The following is a 19,972-nucleotide window of genomic DNA, read 5'->3' on the forward strand; positions in this document are numbered from 1 at the left end:
TAGTATATTGGGCTTTGGTGACAAAATGGATGGCACTGTGATAGACTACATCCAATTTTCTGAGTAGAGTGTTGGAGGCTATTTTGTAAATGACATCGCCGAAATCAAGGATCGGTAGGATAGTGTAACAGCTGTTGGAAGGATAGGACCAAGGTGCAGCGTGGTACGTGTCCATATTTATTTAATGAACACTGAAATAACAAAGAGAACAAAGAGAACGACCGTAACAGTTCTGGCTGGTGCAGACACACAACAGAAAACAACTACCCACAAAACACAGGTGGGATGAGGCTACCTAAGTATGGTTCTCAATCAAAGACAACGATAGACAGCTGCCTCTGATTGAGAACCACACTCGGCCAAACACATAGAAATATAAAACATAGAACAAAAACATAGAATGCCCACCCCAACTCACGCCCTGACCAAACCAAATTAGAGACATAACAAAGGAACTAAGGTCAGGGCGTAACAGATAGTCAGTTTTATGAGGGTGTTTGGCAGCATTAGTAAAGGATGCTTTGTTGCGGAATAGGAAGCCGATTCTAGATTTAATTTTGGATTGGAGATGCTTAATGTGAGTCTGGAAGGAGAGTTTACAGTCTAACCCAGGGGTGTCAAACATACGGCCCGCGGGCCGGAACCGGCCCCCAAGGAGGTTCGATCAGGCCCGCAGGATAATTTGAAAGTGGAAAAAATGCATAAAAGACATGGAATTAATATTTTTAATTCGCTGCAATTCATGGATTATCCGCTAAGGGGCGCACTCTTTCCATCAGAGTAGAAGACAAGCTGCATCACTGAGACAGACTGAAAACAGCAGACGGTATCAATGCGCCATCTGCTGCTTGTTACGACGTTGTTAATACCTTAATACCTCATTAGCCAAAATGTCGTTATCCAAACGGAGAAAAGTAGATAAGGAGTGTAGAATTTTCAAAGAAAAATGGACCACGTCCTATTTATTTACAGAGATGCACGGAAAACCTTCGTGCTTGGTGTGTTTGCAACAAGTTTCGGTATTGAAGGAATATAATATTCGACGCCACTACGAGACTCATCACAGCGAAAAATATGACGGCTTGCAAGGACAACTGAGAAGAGATAAGATTAACGAATTGCTGGCGGGTCTGAGGAAACAGCAGTCAACTTTCATCCAGAGCCGAGAAGTCAGTGAAGCAGCGGTAAAAGCCAGCTACCTAATTGCTAGCGAAATAGCATTAGCATCGAAGCCGTATTCCGACGGTGACTTTGTTAAACGATGCATGATGAAGGCGGCTGAACTTGTATGTGCCGAGAAGCGACAAGCTTTTGCCAATATTAGCCTGACGAGGAATACTATAGCAGAGAGGATTTCGGAACTATCGGCAGATTTAGACAGTCAATTGAAACAGAGAGTCAAGTCATTTATTGCATTTTCCGTGGCAATTGACGAGAGCACTGACATCACAGACGTGGCCCAACTGGCCATATTTATTCGAGGAGTTGATGAGACATTGACTGTTACTGAAGAGTTTCTTGAGTTGGTGCCAATGATGGACACCACAACAGCCGTGGACATTTTCGGCTCTGTCGTTGCTGCATTGGACAGAGTTGGAGTGGACTGGTCCCGCGCTGTCAGCCTGGCTACAGACGGCGCGCCATCCATGGTCGGAAAGAAAGCAGGTGTCGCGACAAAGTTCAAAGACAAAGTTCAAGCCCTTAATGGAGGAGATCGTTTCTGGACATTTCACTGTATTTTGCACCAGGAGGCATTGTGTTGCAAGTCGCTGAAAATGGACCACGTCATGGAGGTGGTTGTTCGCACTGTAAATTTCATCCGGTCCAGAGGTCTGAACCATCGTCAGTTTGACAAACTTCTCAGCGACAGCAACATTACCCACAGCCTGCCATACCACACTGAAGTGAGATGGTTAAGCCGAGGCGCTGTGCTGAGGCATTTCTTTGATCTACGAGAGGAAATCGGACAGTTCATGGAGAAAAAAGGAAAACCGGTGTTGGAATTACAATCTCAGGAATGGCTACGGGACCTTGCATTCTTGGTTGATATTACTGAACACTTGAACAATCTGAACAAAATGTTGCAAGGCCGCAAAAAAGTTGTCACACAGTTTTCTGACAACATACATGCATTTAAGTTGAAGCTGACTTTGTGGGAGATGCAACTGGCAAATGGCAACCCTGCTCATTTCCCCTGTCTGAGAGATGTGTGTGTGACCAGACCTGATGCGGACATGAAACGGTACAAAGACAAAATTGCAGGACTACTGCGGGAGTTTGAGAAACGTTTTCAGGTATTTGGTGAACTTGAGACAGAATTTTCAGTTTTTCGCTCACCTTTCACAGTTAAAGCTTCTGATCTGCCGGTCGAAATTCAGCTAGAGATAATTGATTTGCAGTGTGATGCAGATTTGAAGGGCAAATTTGCCTCTGTAGGTCTGGACAGATTTTATCAGTATCTACTACCAGGGTACCCCAAATTAACAGCCCTGGCTGCTAAAATTTTGTGCATGTTTGGGACAACCTACCTTTGTGAACAAATTTTCTCAGTGATGAATATCAATAAAACAAAAATGCGTTCAAGGCTCATAAACAAGCACTTAAATGACATTCTGAAAGTGACAGCTAGTCAGGACATGACACCTGGTGTTGATGCACTTGTACAGGCCAAAAGATGCCAAGTTTCAGGAACAAATACAAGTCCAGACTAGACTAACACCTTTAAAATGCTGCCTTAGATACTGTTTGCATTGAAAGAATACAGCTCTGTGAAGATGAATCCTTACTGTGGTGATTTAAAAAAATGTGCACTTTAATGTTAGTCAGCAGCTTCAAAACAAAAGTTGTGTGATGGAATTCTACTGTTCATACAACTCCATAAATTTTCAGTATGTATTGTATGTGTATGTATGTTTCATGTATGAAGTTTACAGATTTACAGGACAGGCGAACACTTTCTTCATTACACATTTAAAATCACTCTCCTTAGTTTGTAAGGTGTACGCAGGGATTACATTTAGATTTTATATGCGTATGTGTAAGTGGTTTAAAAATTCCTTTCTTTAAAAGTCTCATTTAATCTTAAAGTGCATTACTATATTTTTCAGTACCAATTAAAGTTTTGTGCCTTTGTACAATCAGTGGGATCAGTTGCAATGCATATTTGTGAATGATAAAAGTAAATTGCACATTTGTCTAAGGAAATATGAGGTGTTTCATTAAATGTTTTGTAAAAGGATAGTTCATTAAATTTCAATATTTTCCTAATGTTCTTGTGCTTCTTTACACCAAAACAAAGGAAAGACATGATATTTTGGTTATTTATAGCAGAGTATGGTATAATTTTAATGGTCCGGCCCACTTGACATCTCCCTAGGCCGTATGTGGCCCACGATGCGAAATGAGTTTGACACCCCTGGTCTAACCAGACACCTAGGTATTTGTAGTTGTCCACATATTCTAAGTCAGAACCGTCCAGAGTAGACGGGCGGGAGGGTGCGGGCAGCGATCGGTTGAAGAGTTGGAGGCCACGGAAGGAGTGTTGTATGGCATTGAAGCTCGTCTGGAGGTTTGTTAACACAGTGTACAAAGAAGGGCCAGAAGTATACAGAATGGTGTCGTCTGCGTAGAGGTGGATCAGAGAATCACCAGCAGCAAGAGCAACATCATTGATGTACACAGAGAAAAGAGTCAGCCCGAGAATTTAACCCTGTGGCACCCCCATAGAGACTGCCAGAGGTCTGGACAACAGGCCCTCCAATTTGACACACTGAACTCTATTTGAGAAGTAGTTGGTGAACCAGGCGAGGCAGTCATTTGAGAAACCAAGGCTATTGAGTCTGCCGATAAGAATGCAGTGATTGACATAGTCGAAAGCCTTGGCCAGGTCGATGAAGATGGCTGCACAGTATTGTCTTTTATCGATGGCGGTTATGATATCGTTTAGGACCTTGAGCGTGGCTGAGGTGCACCCATGACCCGCTCAGAAACCAGATGGCATAGAGTAGAAGGTACGGTGGGATTCGAAATGGTCGGTGATTTGTTTGTTAACTTGGCTTTCGAAGATTTTAGAAAGGCAGGGTAGGATAGATATAGGTCTGTAACAGTTTGGGTCTAGAGTGTCTCCCCCTTTGAAGAGAGTGATGACCGCGGCAGCTTTCCAATTTTTAGGGATCTCAGATGATACGAAAGAAAGGTTGAACAGGTTAGTAATAAGGGTTGCAACAATTGTGGCGGATAATTTTAGAAAGAGAGGGTCCAGATTGTCTAGCCCAGCTGATTTGTAGGGATCTAGATTTTGCAGCTCTTTCAGAACATCAGCTATCTGGATTTGGGTGAAGAAGAAATGGGGGAGGCTTGGGCAAGTTGCTGTGGGGGGTGCAGAGCTGTTGACCCGGGGTAGGGGTAGCCAGGTGGAAGGCATGGCCAGCTGTAGAGAAATGCTTATTGAAATTCTCAATTATCGTAGATTTATAGGTGGTGACGGTGTTTCCTAGCCTCAATGCAGTGGGCAGCTAGGAGGAGGTGCTCTTATTCTCCATGGAATTTACAGTGTCGTAGAACTTTTTGGAGTTTGTGCTACAGGATGCAAATTTCTGTTTGAAAAAGCTAGCCTTAGCTTTCCTAACTGCCTGTGTATATTGGTTCCTAACTATTCGATGCTAATGCAGTACGCCACAGGATGCTTTTGTGCTGGTCAAGGGCAGTCAAGTCTGGAGTGAACCAAGGGCTATATCTGTTCTTAGTTCTAAATTTTTTAAATGGGGCATGCTTATTTAAATGGTGAGGAAAGCACTTTTAAAGAATAACCAGGCATCCTCTACTGATGGAATGAGGTCAATATCCTTCTAGGATACCCGGGCCAGGTCGATTAGAAAGGCCTGTTCGCTTAAGTGTTTTAGGGAACATTTGACAGTGATGAGGGGTGGTCGTTTGACCGCTGACCCATTACAGACTGGCCTTTCTAATGTCTATCTGCAGACTGCGGTTACTACACTTAACAAAAATATAAACGCAACATGTAAAGTGTTGGTCCCATGTTTCATGAGCTGAACTAAAAGATCCCAGAAATGTTCCATACACACAAAAAGCTTATTTCGCTGAAATGTTTTGCACAAATTTGTTTAGTGAGCATTTCTCCTTTGCCAAGATAATCCATCCACCTGACAGGTGTGGCATATCAAGAAGCTGATTAAACAGCATGATTATTACACAAGTACACCTTGTGCTGGGGACAATAAAAGGCCACTCTAAAATGTGCAGTTTTGTCACACAACACGATGCCACAGATGTCTCAAGTTTTGAGGGAGCGTGCAATTGGCATGCTCACTGCAGGAATGTCCACCAGAGCTGTTGCCAGAGAACTGAATGTTCATTTTTCTACCATAAGCCGCTTCCAGAATTTGGCAGTACGACCAACCAGCCTCACAACCGCAGACCACGTGTAACCACACCAGCCCAGGATATCCACATCTGGCTTCTTCACCTGCAGAATCGTTTGAGCCCAGCCACCTGGACAGCTGATGAAACTGAGTTTGCACAACAGAAGAATTTCTGCACAAACTGTCAGAAACCATCTCACGAAAGCTCATCTACGTGCTCGTCGTTCTCACCAGAGTCTTGACCTGACTGCAGTTCGGCGTCGTAACCAAGTTCAGTGGACAAATGCTCACCTTTGATGACCACTGGCATGCTGGAGAAGTGTGCTCGTCACAGATGAATATCGGTTTCAACTGTACCAGGCAGATGGCAGACAGCGTGTATGGCGATGTGTGGGTGAGCAGTTTGCTGATGTCAACGTTGTGAACAGAGTGCCCATGGTGGCGGTGGGATTATGCTATGGGCAGGCATAAACTACGGACAATGAACGCAGTTGCATTTTATCGATGGCAATTTGAATGCACAGAGATACCGTGATAAGATCCTTAGTCCCATTGTCATGCCATTCATCCTCCGCCATCACCTAATGTTTCAGCATGAAAATGCTCAGCCCCATGTCGCAAGGATCTGTACACAATTCCTGGAAGATGGAAATGTCCCAGTTCTTCCATGGCTTGCATACTCAACAGACAGGGTGTTCCAGTTCCCGCCATTATGCAGCAACTTGACAAAGCCATTGAAGAGCAGTTGGATAACATTTCACAGGCCACAATCAACAGCCTGATCAACTCTATGCGAAGGAGATGTGTTGCGCTGCATGAGGTAAATGGTGGTCACAACAGATACTAACTGGTTTTCTGATCCACTCCCCCACCATTTTTTAAGGTATCTGTGACCAACATATGCAGCAGTGCTTGTCGGAACTAGGAAACTCGGAAATTTCCAACTTGCTAATTGGTTGTAGTTATACACTGGCTACGTTCAACCAGTTTGCAAGTCGGAAATGTCCGAGTGTCGTATGTCCGACTAGCACCTGAACGAGACAATATACCCTACTAATTTATGGCGGAGTTACTATTGGTTTTTGGAAATAACATTAATATTTTCCTTGACAACATGTGGAGTGTCGAAAATGTAATTAGAATTTATAAAAACTATATTTAGCTGTTAGCTAGGCAAGTAAAACTCAGACGTTTTGTGGTTGGAATATACTTTGAGAATTTAGAGGTGAGCTAGCAACTTTTTGACCGTTAGTACCTCAGTGCTTTTGTTAGACTGGTTTTTCATCTGGACAAACAAAAAACAGTTGCTTAGCAACCGGATGCCAACATGTTCTGTGGATATAAAAGTTTATGAGTTCCAATATTTGCATAATAGTTGTGATTAGAGGATAGCGGTGATCGAATCAGGAACAAATCCTCTGTTCTCCTCCAGTTCATTAATTATAGAATGTTCATATTTAAAGATGGCAGAAAGGCCAGTCTTTTTGGCACGACGGTGTACAGGGAGTGGATTAGCTAAAGACTGGTACCCAGGCTAGGGTCAGAGGGGGCACAGGAGCATGTGCCCTCAGATTTGTCCTGTAATAAACACACACACACACACACACACACACACACACACACACACACACACACACACACACACACACACACACACACACACACACACACACACACACACACACACACACACACACACACACACACACACACACACACACACACACACACACACACACACACACACACACACACACACACATATATATACACATATAACGTTTGGGATCACTTAGAAATGTCCTTGTTTTTGAAATCAAAGCACATTTTTTGTCCATTAAAATAACATCAAATTGATCAGAAATACAGTGTAGACAATGTTAATGTTGTAAATTACTATTGTAGCTGGAAATGGCTGATTTTTAATGGAATGTCTACATATGCGTACAGAGGCCCATTATCAGCAACCATCACTCTTGTGTTCCAATGGCACGTTGTGTAAACTAATCCAAGTTTATAATTTTAAAAGGCTAAATGATCATTAGAAAACCATTTTGCACACATGTTAGCACAGCTGAAAACTTGTGTTGATTAAAGAAGCAATAAAACTGCCCTTCTTTAGACTAGTTGAGTATCTGGAGCATCAGCATTTGTGGGTTTGATTACAGGCTCAAAATGGCCAGAAACAAAGACTTTCTTTGTGAAACTCATCAGTCTATTCTTGTTCTGAGAAATTAAGGCTATTCCATGCGAGAAATTGACAGGCTATCAATCAAGTTAGAGTAGCTAGCTTGTCTAACCATCTTAGCTGGCATACCTGCTGGCAAGGTTGGTAGACTTTAGAAAAGCAAGCAATAACTAAATATACTGAATAAGATGTTCCTTTCAATCTTTTACCCAGATTTGAGCAGAGATGCAGAGAAGCATATTTCGTTTCTTTAAAAAACACACCAGTCAGGAGGATACAGACAGCTCAAGAAGTATGCTTACATATGCAGAAAAATATACATATTTCTTTGACACAGAATTAAGCATGATGATGTCTCTAGATTGCAGAAAAAAATCTGTTTTAGGTGTTTGAATAATGCTAAATTCTCCAACTTACAGACGGGGGCATAGCCCCACTACGGACCACCCCCAGGCATCCTCACGTACCTTGTGCGCCCTCAGATTTTTGGGGTGCACGACACCCTTTGGCGGGGATCATTGTAACAGGCTGCAGGGTTAAATGTAATACTGTCTTCAATGATACAAATTAGGGGTAATTGAAACATTTTCTGACTTGAAGCTGATACTTGGATGAAAATTCACTACATTGACAAAAATATATGTATATTTGATATTTTAGGCATGTCATATTGACCAAAAACCGAGTAACCAAAATGTATATATTATAGATAGGATACTTTTCACATTCAAAAGTATGATTTTTTCCCTTACATTTTTTAAAGGTATTATCTTAGTTGTAATTGCAAACTTGATATATATATTTTTTTCATTATGTGAATATTATGTGAATATTTCTAAATACCATATAAAATACCATTGAATTTTAGATAAGGGGTTAATTGTGATAAATGTAAAAATTTGCCCCTCTACAAATCTGAGTTTAATCTGAGTTTTGTGAGAAAATACAACAGTAATTATTGTCATCAGCTTTACCAATCAACAGACCTCTTCTTACTGATAAGAATTATTATATATTAAAAAAAGAGAGGCGGCAAGAATATTGACAATTCTCCTTGAAAAATGTATGGATTCTAGCAAAAGTTACAAGGCATGAAAATACACTAACCAAGCATTAGCACATTGAATTACATCATTCAGCTTTCTACGTGGTTTCTAGTTTGAGTTTCGTTGTTACTTTGTGCCCTGGTCTCTCCTAACCGGTTGGTTCAATATTGTTCAAACTTCCCACCTGATTGTATTTTATAGGCGTATGTTTCCGAGCTGCAGAGTCACTGTGACAGGGTTGAATCCTCAGGCAAAGTATGTGTTGATGATGGACATGGTCTCATTTGATGACGACAAATACAAGGTACCTCACCCTACCCCTCTCAGTATTAGGCTACTGTTTATTTAAATTTTGTGTTATCTATTGCTACCACAACACACACACACACACACACACACACACACACACACACACACACACACACACACAAACACACACTAACGTTGTAGATTAGTGTTTGTGTTTAGATTGATAAGCTTTAGAAAAATATGTTAGATTCAAAACTGCAGAAGATGCTGGTTATCAATGTGTTTAGACACTAAACTGTACCTCTGTCCTGTGCAGTGGAGCAGAGATCGCTGGGAAGTGAGTGGTATTACCGAGCCACATCTTCCCAACCGCTTCTTCATCCACCCAGACTCTCCCTCCCTGGGGGAGAGGTGGATGCAATACCCCGTCTCCTTCCACAAGCTCAAACTCACCAACAACACCCTCAACTCCAGTGGCCTGGTAAGGCTTGGCATGGAAGGACCATGGCATATTTTATGACATTAAAAGTGTCATGTCACCATGACACTGTTGCAAAAGAGCTGATAGTCACTGAATGTTACTTAAACCAGGAAAATGCAACTTTTTGGGCAACCCAACCAAATTCTCATAGAAATGTGAGTTATAGATCGGTCATTCTTGTTAAAAAACAAGTCTAAGAAGCGTTAGATCTGTTCTATGTGCTGTGTTTCTATGCTTCCTGTGGTTAAGTAACATATTTGTGTCTTTAACTTTCAGTTTTGTACACCAGCTTCAAACAGCTGAAAGTACAATATTTTTGGTTATGCACAATATATTTCACAGCAGTTTAGATGGTACAATGATTCTCTACACTATACTTGCTTGTTTTGTCACATAAACTGAAATTAGGCGAACTATTAGAATTTTAGCAATCTGTAGATGTGCCCTAAGCAAGGCACTTAACCCTAATTGATCATGTAAGTCGCTCTGGTTAAGAGCATCTACTAAATTACAAAAATGTAAACATAATTACAAATAATTTGTACACTGCAAATTGACTGCAAGAAGCCCAGACAGATATAATGTTTGACTAAAACATAATCATTTCAAACCTTGTGTCACGACTTCCGCCGAAGTCGGTCCCTCTTCTTGTTCGGGCGGCGTTCGGCGGTCGACATCACCGGCCTTCTAGCCATCGCCGATTCACTTTTCATTTTCCATTTGTTTTGTCTTTGTTTTACACACCTGGTTTCAATTCCCCAATTACATGTTCATTATTTAACCCTCTGTTTTCCCCATGGTTTTTGTGCGTGATTGTTTTATTGTAAGTTCGGTCCGATGTTTGTGGGCTTGGTATTACTTCATGTATTTGGACATTTTGAGTAAAGTTCCTTGTGATACGCATGTCTGCTGTCCTGCGTCTGACTCCTCTGCACCAGCTACACCCAGATCCTTACAGAATCACGCACCCGAAAATGGAGTCAGCAGGAGCAGACAACCCCCCTATGGCGGTCGAGGAGCGCGTCCAGCAGCATGCGACCATGTTGCAACGTCTCGGCACCGCCATGGATCGCGTGCTGCAGACGATGGACCGATGGGAGAGAGGAAGAGTTCTGCCAGCGCCTCCACCGGCACCACTACAACAGGCACCACAGTTCACCCCTCCTTCACACGGTCCCAGTTGGATTCGGCTCGCGCTCCCGAGAGAATATGATGGGACAGCTGCCGGATGCCAGGGGTTCCTACTCCAGCAGGAGCTCTACGTGGCAACCGTCCACCCGGCTCCTTCGGGACGTTAGAGCGTGTCTGCCCTCGTCTCCTGTCTCTCAGGGAAAGCCCTGGAGTGGGCCAACGCCGTATGGGGGGAAGGAGAAGCGGTGTTGGACAATTACGCGGAGTTCACCCGCCGCTTTCGGGCAGTTTTCACCGGCGGGTGAACGTCTGTTCCACTTGAGGCAGGGGACGAGGAACACACAGGAGTTCGCCTTGGACTTTCGGACCCTGGCCGCCAGCGCGGGATGGAACGACAGGGCCCTGATTGATCACTACCGGTGCAGTCTGCGCGAGCCTGCAGGGACACCGCTCTTACGTTTGACCAGCTGGTGGACCTGTCCATCCAACTGGATAACCTGCTGGCTACCCGCGGACGTCCGGATCGGGGTTTGTCAGTTCCATCCCCCAGCACCACCGCTCTGACGCCCATGGAGCTGGGAGGTGCTGCGCTTAGGGCGACCGGAGGAGGGGTCGTTCCCTGTCCCATCTGTGGTCGCAGAGGGCACACTGCTGGTCGGTGCTGGGGAGGTTCTTCTGGGAGTCGAGACAACAGGCAGGGCACTCTCGTGTCACCCCAGGTGAGTCGGCACCAGGCTCACTCAAAGCCCCCTGTTGCTCACATGTTTATACATTTTCCTGAGTTTTCCCCGCATTCCCAGCATAAGGCGCTCGTAGATTCAGACGCAGCTGGGAATTTTATTGACAGAGCATTTGCCCATAGTTTAGGGATCCCCATTGTTCCTGTGGATGTGCCCTTCTCTGTGCACACCCTAGATAGTCGACCATTAGGGTCAGGGCTAATTAGGGAGGCCACCACTCCACTGGGCATGGTTACGCAGGAGGGTCACAAGGAGAGAATTAGTATTTTCCTTATTGATTCTCCTGCGTTTCCCGTGGTGCTGGGCCTACCCTGGTTGGCCTGTCATAACCCCACTATTTCGTGGCAACAGAGGGCTCTCAAGGGGTGGTCACGAAAGTGCTCGGGGAGGTGTTTAGAGGTTTCCGTCGGTTCTACTACGGTGGAAAGTCCAGACCAGGTCTTCACCGTGCGCATCCCCTCTGAATATGCCGATTTGGCTCTCGCCTTCTGTAAGAAGAAGGCGACTCAATTACCACCCCATCGACGGGGGCATTGTGCGATAAATCTCCTGGTAGACGCAGCACTTCCCAGGAGTCACGTGTATCCCCTGTCACAGGAGGAGACGGCGGCTATGGAAACATATGTCTCCGAATCCCTGGGGCAGGGGTACATTCGGCCCTCCACTTCACCTGCCTCCTCGAGTTTGTTTTTTGTAAAGAAGAAGGATGGAGGTCTGCGCCCGTGCATTGACTATCGAGGTATCAACCAAATCACTGTGAGGTAAAGCTACCCGCTGCCTCTCATAGCCAGTGCGATAGAGTCAATGCACGGGGCGCGCTTCTTCACAAAATTGGATCTCAGGAGCGCTTACAACCTGGTGCGTATCCGGGAGGGGACGAGTGGAAGACGGCATTTAGTACCACCTCAGGGCACTATGAGTACCTCGTCATGCCGTAGGCATTTGTAGACAAGATTTTCCTGGACCTGCACGGGCAGGGTGTAGTGGTGTATATCGACGACATTCTGATATACTCCACTACACGCGCCGAGCATGGTTGTAAGCGCTCCTGAGATGCAATTTTGGTCGACTGTTGGAGCATGACCTGTACGTCAAGGCTGAGAAATGTCTGTTCTTCCAACAGTCCGTCTCCTTCCTAGGGTATCGCATTTCCACTTCAGGGGTGGAGATAGAGAGTGACCGCATTTCAGCCGTGCGTAATTGGCCGACTCCCACCACGGTAAAGGAAGTGCAGCGGTTTCTAGGGTTTGCCAACTATTACCGGAGGTTTATCCGGGGCTTTGGTCAGGTAATGGCGTGGAGACATTGGCTTGAGGGGGCTAAACACCCTTTTCTCATCTGGACTGACCACTGCAATCTGGAGTACATCCGGGCGGCGAGGAGACGGAACCCTCGCCAGGCAAGGTGGGCCATGTTCTTTACCCGTTTTGTTTTCACCCTGTCCTACATCCGAGGCTGGGATAGGAGCCGTGCTCTCTCAGCGCTCGGGTACGCCACCAAAGCTCCGCCCTGGTGCTTTCTTTTCGAAGCTCAGCCCGGCAGAGCGAAACTATGATGTGGGGGACCGGGAGCTGTTGGCTGTTGTCAAGGCTCTGAAGGAGTGGAGACATTGGCTTGAGGGGGCTAAACACCCTTTTCTCATCTGAACTGACCACCGCAATCTGGAGTACATCCGGGCGGCGAGGAGACTGAACCCTCGCCAGGCAAGGTGGGCCATGTTCTTTACCTGTTTTGTTTTCACCCTGTCCTACAGACCAGGTTCCCAGAACGCTAAGGCAGACGCACTGTCCCGGATGTATGACACAGAGGAGCGGTCCATAGATCACACTCCCATACTTCCGGCCTCTTGCCTGGTGGCACCGGTGGTGTGGGAGCTGGACGCGGACATCGAGCGGGCGTTACGTACAGAGCCCACTCCCCCTTAGTGTCCAGCTGGGCGTCTGTACGTTCCGTCTGCTGTCCGCGACCGTTTGATCTATTGGGCCCACACGTCACCCTCCTCTAGTCATCCTGGCATCAGTCTGACGGTGCGCTGTCTTAGTGGGAAGTACTGGTGGTCCACCTTGGCCAAGGATGTGAGGGTTTATGTTTCCACCTGCTCAGTGTGCGCCCAGTGCAAGGCCCCTAGGCACCTGCCCAGAGGGAAGTTACAGCCCTTACACGTTCCACAACAGCCGTGGTCGCTCCTATTGGTGGATTTCTTCACGGATCTTCCTCCCTCACAGGGTAACACCATGATCCTGGTCGTTGTGGATTGGTTCTCTAAGTCCTGCCGTCTCCTTCCTTTGCCCGGTCTCCCTACAGCCCTACAGACTGCGGAGGCCCTGTTTACACACGTCTTCCGGCACTATGGGGTGCCTGAGGATATAGTGTCTGATCGAGGTCCCCAGTTCACGTCAAGGGTCTGGAGGGCGTTCATGGAACATTTGGGGGTCTCGGTCAGACTTACCTCGGGATTTCATCCCGAGAGTAACGGGCAGGTGGAGAGAGTAAACCAGGATGTGGGTAGGTTTCTGCGGTCTTATTGCCAGGACCGGCCGGGGGAGTGGGCAGCGTTCATCCCCTGGGCAGAGATGGCCCAAAACTCGCTCCGCCACTCCTCCACTAACCTCTCCCCCTTCCAGTGCGTACTGGGGTATCAGCCGGTTCTGGCACCTTGGCATCAGAGCCAGATCGAGGCTCCTGCGGTGGACGAATGGTTTAAGTGCTCGGAGGAGACCTGGGACGCCGCTCATGTGCACCTGCAACGGGCCGTGAGGCGTCAGAAGGCGAGCACCGATCGCCACCGCAGTGAGGCGGGGGACCGGGTCTGGCTCTCGATCCAAAACCTGCCCCTCCGCCTGCCAGAAGCTGGGTCCGCGGTTTGTGGGGCCATTCAAAGTCCTGAGGAGACTGAACGAGGTTTGCTACAGGTTACAGCTTCCCCCAGATTACCGTATTAACCCCTTGTTCCATGTGTCTCTCCTCAGGCCGGTGGTGGCTCGTCCACTCCAAGAGTCTGAGGTGCGGGAGGTTCCTCCGCCCCCTGTGGACAACGAGAGGGCCCCGGCGTATGCTGTTCGAGCCATACTGGACTCGAGGCGTCGGGCGAGGGCCCTTCAGTACCTAGTGGAGTGGGAGAGGTACGGTCCGGAGGAGAGATGCTGGGTGCCGGTGGAGGACGTTTTGGACCCTTCGTTGCTGCGGGAGTTCCCCCGTCTCCATCTGGATCGCCCTGCGCCTCGTCCTCCGGGTCGTCCCCGAGGTCAGTGTCAACGCGCTACTGGAACCGCACGTCAAGGGGGGGTACTGTCACGACTTCCGCCGAAGTCGGTCCCTCTTCTTGTTCCGGCAGCATTCGACGGTCGACGTCACCGGCCTTCTAGCCATCGCCGATCCACTTTTCATTTTCCATTTGTTTTGTCTTTGTTTTACACACCTGGTTTCAATTCCCCAATTACATGTTCATTATTTAACCCTCTGTTTTCCCCATGGTTTTTGTGCGTGATTGTTTTATTGTAAGTTCGGTCCGATGTTTGTGTGCTTGGTATTACTTCATGTATTTGGAAATTTTGAGTAAAGTTCCTTGTGTTACTCATCTCTGCTGTCCTGCGCCTGACTCCTCTGCACCAGCTACACCCAGATCCTTACACCTTGCTTACATTTGTATATAAAAAGCTGTCTGTGCAAAGCTGTCATCAAGGCAAAGGGTGGCTACTTTGAAGAATCTCAAATATAAAATATATTTTGATTTGTTTAAGACCTTTTTGGTTACTACATGATTCCATATGTGTTATTTCATAGTTTTGATGTCTTCACTATTATTCTTCAATGTAGAAAATAGTAAAAATAAAGAAAAACCCTTGAATTAGTAGGTGTGTCCAAACCGTTGACTGGTATTGTATTTTTATTTTTTCGCAGAAATTTTGGGTGCCAAATTAAACCATTTGGAGAGTATGTGTCGACAGGCATAGTAGTAACAGGGATCATCATATGTTCTGCAGGTGGTTCTTCACTCCATGCATAAGTACCAGCCCCGTCTGCACATCGTCCAGTCTCCAGACCCCTATAACCCTCTGTCAGGGGGCTACCTGCGCTTCACCTTCCCTGAGGCAGCCTTCATAGCTGTCACTGCCTACCAGAACTCAGAGGTAAGGCCAGGACACCCTTGGGATTCTCCCAGAAGGAGATATTGGAACAGCTCTAATCCAATTGTGTTGATTAGAGTGCTCTCTGGAGGTTGAATATGGACAATGCATGTAAAGTCTGGAATGTCAAATGCTGCTTCAAGAGAGCATAATAAGAGACGTGTACAGCACAGGAGGCTGCTAAGGGGAGAGCGGCTAATAATAATGGCCGGAATGGAGCACATGGAATGGCATCAAACACCTGGAAAGCCCAAAACATTTTCAAAGACTCCAGTCACCCAAGTCATAGAATGTTCTCTCTGCTATCGCACGGCAAACAGTACTGGAGAGCCACGTCTAGGTCCAAAAGGCTCCTTAACAGCTTCTACCCATAAATCATAAGACTGCTGAACAATTAATCAAATGGTCAACCGGACTATATACATTGATACCCCCTCCCCCATTCGCTGTTTATTATCTATGCATAGTCACTTTACCCCTACCTACATGTACAAATTACCTCGACTAACCTGCACCTCCACACATTGACTTGGTAACGGTACCCCCTGTATATAGCCTCGTTATTGTTATTTTATTGTGTTACTTTTTATTTAATTTTTTACTTTATTTTAAAAATGTAACGTTGTCAAAATGTAATGTTGTAACGTTAAAAATCTATCGTTGTCATTTGTAAATGTTTTCTTAACTTTATTTCTTGAACTGCATTGTTGGTTAAGGGCTTGTAAGTAAGCATTTCACGGTAAGGTTGTATTCGGTGCATGTGCTATTTTATTTGTTTGCTGCATTTGATATCATTCCACTGATTCCGCTCCAGGCATTAGAACAAGCCCATTCTCCCCAATTAAGGTGCTACCAACCTCCTGGGGTGTACAGTACTAAACTCAGCAAAAAAAGAAATGTCCCTTTTTCAGGATCCTGTCTTTCAAAGATAATTCGTAAAAATCCAAATAACTTCTTCATTGTAAAGGGTTTAAACACTGTTTCCCGTGCTTGTTCAAAGAACCATAAACAATTAATGAACATGCACCTGTGGAACGGTTGTTAAGACACTACCAGCTTACAGACGGTAGGCAATTAAGGTCACAGTTATGAAAATTTAGGACACTAAAGAGGCCTTTCTACTGACTCTGAGAAACACCAAAATAAAGATGCTCAGGGTCCCTGCTCATCTGTGTGAACGTGCCTTAGGCATGCTGCAAGGAGGCATGAGGACTGCAGATGTAGCTAGGGAAATAAATTGCAATGTCCGTACTGTGAGACGCCTAAGACAGCGCTACAGGGAGACAGCACGGACAGCTGATCGTCCTCGCAGTGGCAGACCACATGTAACAACACCTGCACAGGATCAGTACATCCGAACATCACACCTGCAGCACAGGTACAGGATGGCAACAACAACTGCCCGAGTTACACCAGGAATGCACAATCCCTCCATCAATGCTCAGACTGTATGCAATAGGCTGAGAGAGGCTGGACTGAGGGCTTGTAGGCCTGTTGTAAGGCAGGTCCTCACCAGACATCACCGGCAACAACGTCGCCTATGGGCACAAACCCACCGTCGCTGGACCAGACAGGACTGGCAAAAAGTGCTCTTCTCTGACGAGTCGCGGTTTTGTCTCACCAGGGGTGATGACAGGATTCATGTTTATCGTTGAAGGAATGAGCGTTACACCAAGGCCTGTACTCTTGAGCGGGAGCGATTTGGAGGTGGAGGGTTCGTCATGGTCTGGGGTGGTGTGTCACAGCATCATCGGACTGAGCTTGTTGTCATTGCAGGCAATCTCAACGCTGTGCGTTACAGGGAAGACATCCTTCTCCCTCATATGGTACTCTTCCTGCAGGCTCATCCTTACATGACCCTCCAGCATGACAATGCTACCAGCCATACTGCTCATTCTGTGTGTGATTTCCTGCAAGACAGGAATGTCAGTGTTCTGCCATGGCCAGCGAAGAGCCCGGATCTCAATCCCATTGAGCACGTCTGGGACCTGTTGGATCGGAGGGTGAGGGCTAGGGCCATTCCCCCAGAAATGTCCTGGAACTTGCAGATGCCTTGGTGGAAGAGTGGGGTAACATCTCACAGCAAGAACTGGCAATTTGGTGCAGTCCATGAGGAGGAGATGCACTGCAGTACTTAATGCAGCTGGTGGCCACACCAGATACTGACTGTTACTTTTGATTTTGACTCCCCCCTTCTTTTAGATACACATAATTCAATTTATGTCAGTCACATGTCTGTGGAACTTGTTCAGTTTATGTCTCAGTTGTTGAATCTTGTTATGTTCATACAAATTTTTATACGTGTTAAGTTTGCTGAAAGTAAACACAGTTGACAGTGAGAGGACGTCTATTTTTTTGCTGAGTTCATAATAAATGAGACGTGCTAATTTACCCAACAGATAACAAAGCTCAAGATAGACAACAACCCCTTTGCAAAAGGATTTCGTGACAATGGGCTGAACAGAAAAAGGTGAGACAGTCTTCTAGTAGCTTGAAACATGAACAGCAACTCACTTGAAAGTGATACAATACTCCTCCCAGTATGACTCAGAATAACTATCAAATTTGTTTGTCAATTATATAGTCCCCAATATGTTCCTCTTGGTAAACCTTTGAATTGTTTACTCAGTGGAAGATATGATGATTGTGCAGAATTGGAATGGTACTTTGTCGACTCACTGATCAATTAAGTGACATGTTCTTTTCCACTTTACTGGTACACATCACTATCATGTTAATAAGAAACTGTGAATAATGACAATAGTTTCTCTCTGTAGGTTCAGAGAAAAGGAAGGTCAGAGCTCCGAAAAACTAAATGAAAGACAACTCCAGATGGAATTGAAATCTTCAAATGGTATAGTCACATACAGAGTTAATAACAGAGTTTATTCAAACATCTGTAAAGGAAATTGTAAACATTACACCTAATTTCTAAAGAACGTATTTCTATTTCATACTATGACAGTCAAGCCAGCTGTCTATTGATCTTTCCTAACATGGGAAAAGGAAACTGCTCAAGACAATAGCCAGCAGGTGTCATTATTTCATTTTGAGACAATCCAAAAACTGTAGTAGGCTATCTACGTAGTTATTCTATACCCGTCCTCTAAAGTTCATTTTAGGACATTTTAAAGAGTTTGTCAAAGTAGAAGGTTAAGGAATCTCCATGCATCATCTCTCCTCACTGTTCTAGCATCTGAGCCTATATTCATAATGTCTCAGAGCTGGAGTGCTGATCTAGGATCAGTTTGCCATTTAATAATGATGAATACGATTACATGAATCCTAGATCAGCACTCCTTTTCTGAGACACTTTATGAATACGGCCCTGTTCTTTTCTGTCCTGTCCTCATTGTTTTAGTAGGATCCAGACCAGTGGAGTCAGATGATGAGGCTGATGTCATCGTCTCAAGCTCTAGCTCAGTGAATTCCTATGGTGCAGCAGGATCCAGGACTGATGACATCACATCTCTCTCTGCTGCACCTAACCCCTTAATCTCTGCCATCATGAACTGGGGGGCTGCGGCTGCAGCCCTGCCCTGTGGCCAGGAGGGATGGGGGGTCCAGGACCCAATGACCCACAACACCCACACATACAACACACTTACTACCAGGGACTATGGCAGGTCGGATTATCAAGGCCATTTTCAATCTTAAAAGTGTATTTAATCAAATAATCAGCAATGAATTGTGAACGAGAATCATAATGCTTCTTCTTACCAGTCCAGTATTTCTAGAGTATGATGATTGGATAAATACAAAAATAAAAACTAGGCTAATATTCTGAAACTGTACTCTATTGTTCTATTTCAGCCCTGGGCAGCATAACGAAGCCAGGCATACTGGTTTATCAAACGTTGCTTCTCCTCTCTTCCTCCCACACCCTCCACTGGGCCAGACTCACCACCTAGGGTCGGTTGGCTTCAGGAGGCCCCAGGCGCAGAGCAGGAAACCAGTGCTGCCTCACCCACCTCACCACCGAGGAGGTCCAAGTGGTCCAGCACCAGAACTCTCCCATAGCCATAGCCACAGCCACACATCAGACCACCAGCCCCAGCAGCCACAGCCCCATCAGGCCGAGTTTGACTACCCTCTCCCCCTGCCCCCAAAGGTCAGCAGGATGTACCTACCTGAGAGTGCCCTGCGTAGCCTGGAGATGAGCCCCTCCCCCTCGGTGTCCGGCAACCCTTGGTCCCTCACCGACATGCTCAACAGGATCCACAGCAGGGAAGGGTCTGGGATCAACTCAGTAAGCCCCCAGGGGAAGCTGCTCCAGGCCCAGGCCCAGTATGAGAGGCCAGGCCTGGAGCTGGGGGTGAACAGGGAGCTCCGGCCACCACAGCCCAATCCACCACTACCTGATCATGAGCCAGAGTACCTGCCTCTCCACAACATGATGTGCTACCACCAGAACAGCTTGATTGGCTCTGCTGGGCTGCTAAGAGACAACCATGTGGACCCTAGAGTACCCTCCTGTAAGTCACCTATGCTCGATTTATAAGTGATCTCTTGTTCAGTAAACACAACAGGTCAGGTAGACATGAACATTTTCCCCACCACTTGTGGACATCTAGCAACATCTCTGGGTAGACTTGAAGCAAATTAATATGCAATATTGAGTCATGTATA

The 19,972-nt window shown here is 45.9% G+C and overlaps 1 protein-coding gene across 3 annotated transcripts in view; it reads left to right on the plus strand.

Moving 5' to 3' along the window:
• The window catches only part of LOC139537457 (T-box transcription factor TBX6L-like), a 78,507-nt gene that overhangs the window by 2,138 nt on the left and 56,397 nt on the right, over positions 1 to 19,972 (plus strand). For 2 of the 3 annotated variants that reach the window (XM_071338765.1, XM_071338767.1), the window contains exons 3-9: positions 8,817 to 8,919; positions 9,181 to 9,345; positions 15,200 to 15,346; positions 17,743 to 17,813; positions 18,121 to 18,197; positions 18,705 to 18,969; positions 19,157 to 19,818. In XM_071338765.1, coding sequence (XP_071194866.1) covers positions 8,817 to 8,919; positions 9,181 to 9,345; positions 15,200 to 15,346; positions 17,743 to 17,813; positions 18,121 to 18,197; positions 18,705 to 18,969; positions 19,157 to 19,818 — 1,490 coding nt within the window. The remainder of the gene's footprint in view (positions 1 to 8,816; positions 8,920 to 9,180; positions 9,346 to 15,199; positions 15,347 to 17,742; positions 17,814 to 18,120; positions 18,198 to 18,704; positions 18,970 to 19,156; positions 19,819 to 19,972) is intronic. The other variant, XM_071338766.1, reaches the window with a different exon arrangement.

Source organism: Salvelinus alpinus, chromosome 13 (assembly GCF_045679555.1).
Source record: "Salvelinus alpinus chromosome 13, SLU_Salpinus.1, whole genome shotgun sequence".
NCBI lineage: Eukaryota > Metazoa > Chordata > Actinopteri > Salmoniformes > Salmonidae > Salvelinus > Salvelinus alpinus.